The following is a 6,529-nucleotide window of genomic DNA, read 5'->3' on the forward strand; positions in this document are numbered from 1 at the left end:
CTGTCTCAAAAAAAAACAAATAATTTCTCATATTAGCAACTTGTATAGTGTCTATGGAGGGGCCTTCATAGTAAGTATTTAATAAATATTTAATATTTTTAATATAAAAGCAGTATTTTAGATTTATCTCAGATGAATTTTGCCCAGCATCTCCAATCCTGCCAAATCTGTTGCTCGCTAATTCCTTCCAGTTTTATTTCCTCTGAAAGTTGACAAATATGTCTTCTATTTCTTTCTCATCTTGTTATTGACTTCAAAATAAAAAACAAGGCCCGGCACAATGGATCACGCCTTTATTCCTAGCACTTCAAGAGGCCAAGATGGGTGGATTGCCTGAGCTCAGGAGTTCAAGACCAGCCTGAGCAAAGAGTGAGACTCCGTCTTGACTAAAAAAAGAAAAACTAGCCAGTTGTTATGGCACACACCTGTAGTCCCAGCCAGTCAGGAGGCTGAGGCAAGAGGATTGCTTGAGCCCAAGAGTTTGAGTTTGCTGTGAGCTATGATGCTATGGCACTCTACCCAGGGAGACACAGTGAGACGCCATCTCAAAAAATAAAAAACCCAACAAAGTACAAAACAAGATGCTACCCTCAGATAAAACCCCACCCTCATTGCCCAGCCTGATCTGCAAATTGTCAGCTACTTTAGGCTTACACTGAGAATATGTATGGCACCTATATTTAGATTAGACACCTGTTTAGACAATATAGCCTGATGGTATTGTATCTTGCCCATGCTCTTCATCTTACCCAGAGCACTATCATTTCACAGGTATCAGATTTACCTTTAAACTCTGTAGCAAATATCCTCCCCAAAAGCACATCTGAGATGTGTGTGTGTGTGTGTGTGTGTGTGTGTGTGTGTGTTCTTACAGGGTCCTTAATGTCACACAGACTCCACTGTCATTGGACATTTTTTTAAGACCTATTTTTGTTTGTGGTTTCCTGATGGTGGTCATGGCATTTCCTCCCTCACACCCTCTAAAAATTGATGTGATATCGATGTTAAAACAAAAAGCAATGTGTGTAGACTGAGTACAACCACAGCACAGGCCTGATAGCCTCTGGCATAGTCATGGGTATGTTACTGATATGTCTTAAGTCTCAGAACCCAGGTTGAGCGGAAACCAGTTTTACTGCTTAATGAGAGCAGAGTTTAGGAGATCTTTTTCTTTATTATTTTTTTCTTTTCTTTTCCTTTTCCTCCTTCCCTCCCTCCTTCCCTTCCTTCTTTCCTTCTTTATTTTTTTTTTTGTTTAGACCTAGTCTCACTCTGTTGACCAGGCTGGTGTGCTGTGGCATCACCTTAGCTCACAGCCACTTCAAACTCCTGCTTTAGCCTCCCAAGTAGCTGGGACTATAGGTGGCCACCACAATGCCTGGATAATTTTTCTATTTTTTGAGTAGAGATAGGGTCCCAGCAGGACCAGGTTCTGTTCACTCCTGCTCTGACTAGTCTTAAACTCCTGAGCTTAAGCCATCCTCCTGTCTCAGCCTCTCAGAGTGCTAGGATTATAGGCGTGAGGCATTCCACATGGCCAAGAGATCTTTAAAAATTAAAAATAATATAATAATGTTATATGGAATCAACAAAATATCTAATATTAGAGAACTAAGTAAATAAACTAACATATATCATGGAATCTTGTGCAGCCATTAAAATGAGGTAATAGGCTTGATGCCCATAGCTCAGTGAGCAGGGCACCAGCCACATACACCAAAGCCAGTGGGTTCGAGCCCAGCCCAGGTCTGCTAAACAACAATGACAACTGCAACAAAAAATAGCCAGGTGTTGTGACAGGTGCCTGTAGTCCCAGTTACTCAGGAGGCTGAGGCAAAAGAATCACATAAGCCAAAGAGTTTTTGTGAGCTGTGACACCATGGCACTCTACTGAGGGCAACATAGTGAGACTTTGTCTCAAAAAAGAAAAAATACAATAAAATAAAATAAAATGAGGTGGTAGATGAAGGTTTAATGGTGTGAGCAAATGTTAGGATGCGCTAGGGAGAATCAAATTTTAAGTAAAGACGTACAGTATACCTATTCTTATTTAAGCACAAACGTGTACAGTCATGTGTCACTTAACATTAGAGACACATTTTGAGAGGTGCACTGTCAAGAGATTTCATGGCAGTGTGAACATCACAAAGTGCATGCACACGAGCCTAGGTGGCACGGCCCACCACACACCTGGCTGTGTAAAGCAGCGGAGTGCCACTCCTGAACTGCTGACCTGCCCAGCCAATTACTGTGTTGCAAGCCGTGGGCCACTGTAGCACCAGGTGACTGTAGCACCAGGGTAAGTATTCTGTATGTAAACATAGTCACACACGGAACAGGGATGTTACAGCATTATAACTGCTGGAGCTGAGAGTTCATCTCTGAGCACCTCTGTGGACCTGGTTCCATTCACCCAACAGAGCTAGCAAGTTCAGCTGAGTTGAGGGAGAGTGAGAAACTGGAGGAGTGGACAATGAGTTAGTGGAGACTCCAATGTAGTGCCAAAAAGTGGTACAGATTTTTTTCTTTTTCTTTTCTTTTTTTTGAGACAGAATTATACTTTGTCACCCTCAGTAGAGTGCTGTGATGTCACAGCTCACAGCAACCTCACCAAGCTCAAACTCTTGGACTTAAGCAATTCTCTTGCCTCAGCCTCCTGAGTAGCTGGGACTATAGGCACCTGCCACAACACCTGGCTATTTTTAGAGGTGGTGTCTGGATCTAGCTCAGGCTGGTCTGGATCGTGTGAGCTCAGGCGATCCACCTGCCTCAGCCTCCCATAGTGCTAGGATTACAGGCGTGAGCCAGCCTATTGTCTCTGTTTTATGGGGGCATCATTCATGGGCTAGAGGACATGGGTCACAGCCTAGAACCTATATTTTGCAGGAACAACATCTACTTGGTTAACTAGGTCACACCCACCCAAAATTTCTCTTTTCACTTCAGGGCCCTTTCCAACTTTCTTGCCTAGAAGGGCATTATCCTCTCCCACCTCCAGGTTAGCTCCTCTAATGCCCCTTCATCCCCAGTCAGTAACAGTGGCTACAAAGTCACCGGGAAATAGAAATTTTTCAGCTCCCTTACGATCCTATGGGACCACTGTCTTATCGGCAGTCTGTCGTTGTTGGAAACATTGCCACGTGGCATGACTGTGTATACAGGTGATCCATGATGAGCTGGTCCACGCAAACCAATATCTAAGGAAGCTGAGAGACTGCAAAAAGAGGCTGGCAAGTCCTGTTTCTCACAGAAGAAAACATTTAATAAGAGCTTCCAAATAAAAGCCCACGGCTTGAGTAGGGGCAAGACCAGAAGAGACGGTAGATCGTGTTACTGCCCTCATCTCCACCAGGGCTTATACTCTGTAGGGAAAGAATGTATAGGACCGTTGAAGTCCACCCTTCAGGGAAAGGCAAGAATGCTATGTGAATCTGCCTGATGGCAGGATGCATGATCGAGGTTGTTTGGACATAAGGACAGGATTTTTTTTTTCTTTTTTTAGAGACAGAGTCTTACTTTGTCAACCTCAGTAGAGTGCTGTGGCATCACAGCTCACAGCAACCTCCAGCTCTTGGGCTTAGGCGATTCTCTTGCCTCAGCCTCCCGAGTAGCTGGGACTACAGGCATCCACCACAGTACCCGGCTATTTTTTGTTGCAGTTTGGCCAGGGCCAAGTTCGAACCCACCACCCTCAGTATATGGGGCTGGCACCCTACTCACTGAGCCTCAGGTGCCACCTGGTAAGGGCAGGATTTACAATAACTATAGATAAAGTAGAAATCTTACAGGCACTCCCAGAACAGGGGTTAACCTGAAGGCAACATGGTGGATTAGCATCCAAGATGGAGTTGCCTTAGCCTCCATGTGTAGAAATGAGATGAAGGAATGAATATACATCAAAATATTTAAAATGCCTATAATGATTTAGCCAGTTACACTAATTTTATTATATTTATCTGAATAATGATGATGATAGACAATCTTTTATAAAGCTTACCGTATGCAAGGCACTGGTATATGCATCCTATATACATTAATTACATAAAAGTCATAAATATAACTCTGACAATAACAAATCTTGTGAGTTTTTAATAATTAAAAAGTGCTCTTTTCATAATATAAAAAACATGTGAGAGCTGAGGCAGGTGGATTACCTGAGCTCATAGGTTCGAGACCAGCTTGAGCAAGAGCAAGACCTCATCTCTAAAAAATATCCAGGCATTGTGGTGGGCGCCTATAGTCCCAGCTACTTGGGAAGCTGAGGCAAGAGAATCGCTTAAGCCCAAGAGTTGAGGTTGTTGTGAGCTGTGACGCCATAGCACTCTACTGAGGGTGACAAAGTGGGACTCTTGTCTCAAAAAAAAAGAAAAAAAATTTTTTTGAGAAAAATAAAGATAGAAGCATTGCTTGAAATGATGAAAGTTAAGTACCAGTAGAATAAAAGCAGACCGGCTCAGCACCTATAGCTCAACCGGCTAAGGCGCCAGCCACGTACACCTAAGGTGGCGGGTTCGAATCCCCAGCCCGGACCCGCCAAACAACAATGACGGCTGCAACCAAAAAATAGCCGGGCGTTGTGGCGGGCGCCTGTGGTCCCAGCTACTTGGGAGGCGGAGGCAGGAGACTCGCTTGAGCCCAGGAGTTGGAGGTTGCTGTGAGCTGTGATGCCACGGCACTCTGCCCAGGGGGACAGCTTGAGGCTCTGTCTCAAAAAAAAAAAAAAAAAAAAAGAATAAAAGCAGACCAACGTTTTTCTTCATAAGCTTTTGTCCACATTGGATTTGTTGCTATGAGCATGCATTAACTTGATTTAAATAACAGGTATATTTAGGAAATAATACTCGTTCTTAGGTATTTTCTTCTTTTTTTTAATTTGAATTCCAACAGTGAAATACATAGAAAACATAATTTTTTATGTGGTTTAGCCAAAGTTGTTTTTGTTTTGTCACAGCAATACACATTCTACCAAAGTACCTTAACAACAGTAAGAACAGGAATGTGTGCCTCCTGGAAGAAGAGGGTGGTTAGACAGTTTATAGGCATAGTTATAAGTGGGAAATTTCACTGAGTGCCATTTTAATGTGAAATTCATGAAAATTCCATCCCATTCTCTGTGTGTGTGTGTATAAAAATGGTTCCAGTTATTGGCCATCAAATAAAACAGCCACAACTCCAGTCATGTTATTATACACGGTGTCCATAAAGTTCATGTGCAATGTACTATGTTAAATTATTTTGAATTGTACATGAACTTTACGGACACCTGTACTTCCATATATTGCCTAGCATAGATTGTATGGGTTCCGTTTTCTGATAAGCGCAGATAGAAAATGTTTCAGGATTTGGGACAATCTGGTGTCTGTCACAACTCCCCTACTACTGTAGCTTAAAGGTTATGTAGGTCAACTACCTAACAGAAACAATGCTGAAATATGAGTTATCTAATACAGGCTGCCACAGAAATAATTGATTTGGTCTAAAAAAAGATCTTACGACTTCCACAGGAGGCATGGAGCCTGCGCAGCTTGGCTAACTCCGCCTGTCTTTCCCTTTGCAGATCTGTCCAACTCAACGGTCAAACTCTGAAGATGGTGGATGATCAAACCCTGCCCTCTTTGACAGAAAAACCTCTCCGCCCAGGAAGTTCACTGGGTTTGCCAGCTTTCTCGTATGGATTTTTTGTGATACGAAATGCCAAAGTTGCTGCTTGCATCTGAAAACCAAAGGCATATACTAGCTCTGAGATTGAATTTTTCAAATGTATTTATTGGTAAGAGTGAAGCAGCTCAAGCTGTAGAAAGAAGGCAAGCGGATACATCACAAGTCAACTAGTAGGAACTTCAGAAACATTGGGACAGTTCCAGTGCTAGATGTAGCACAGTATTATTATCTCTTTAAGTAGAGCACTGCTAATAATAATAGCTAATATTCCCTGGTGCCAAACACTATTCTTAGCACTCTGCATGTACTATTTTTATTTAAGTTCATTAAAAATGTATATGAAGGCTAACATGGCCAGAGGCAAATAGGTGAAGGCTATAATAATAGTTTTAAGAAAGAGCTTAGTTGTTTTTATTTTTAAAAATAGTTATTAAAAAATTGTCAGATTCTTTCCTTCATGGGCCGTTTCTATGGGCTCCCATGGGGAAGAGGATACTGCTACAACCTTGAAAACTGCTTGTAAAAGTTGCAAACAGACTGAAGAAAAACTACCTCTTGCACCTTAACAGAGACCTAGATTCAGCTGCTGCTTTTTTCCCTCTGTTCTGTTGGCCTTTGTCAGAAATAATATGTGACAGAAGAGATGGTTAGGAGGCACCCTACCACCTCAGTGGGTAGGGCGCCGGCCACGTACACCGAGGCTGGTAGGTTCAAATATGGTCCAGGCCAGCTAAAACAACAATGACAACTGCAACCAAAAAAAATAGGCGGGTGTTGTGTCAGGCGCCTGTAGTCCCAGCTACTTGGGAGGCTGAGGCAAGAGAATCGCTTGAGCCTGAGAGTTTGAGGTTGCTGTGAGCTGTGATGC

The 6,529-nt window shown here is 42.7% G+C and overlaps 1 protein-coding gene across 1 annotated transcript in view; it reads left to right on the forward strand.

Annotated features, from left to right (window-relative positions):
* The window catches only part of HPSE (heparanase), a 72,020-nt gene extending 66,270 nt beyond the window's left edge, over positions 1-5,750 (forward strand). Inside the window, exon 13 of the mRNA XM_012805305.1 lies at positions 5,558-5,750. Within this exon, the coding sequence (XP_012660759.1) occupies positions 5,558-5,717 (160 nt within the window). The 3' untranslated portion in view covers positions 5,718-5,750. The remainder of the gene's footprint in view (positions 1-5,557) is intronic.
* Positions 5,751-6,529: the final 779 nt, after the last annotated feature.

This window comes from Otolemur garnettii, unplaced genomic scaffold, assembly GCF_000181295.1.
Source record: "Otolemur garnettii isolate 467f Iridium unplaced genomic scaffold, OtoGar3 scaffold00039, whole genome shotgun sequence".
NCBI classification, from domain to species: Eukaryota; Metazoa; Chordata; class Mammalia; order Primates; family Galagidae; genus Otolemur; species Otolemur garnettii.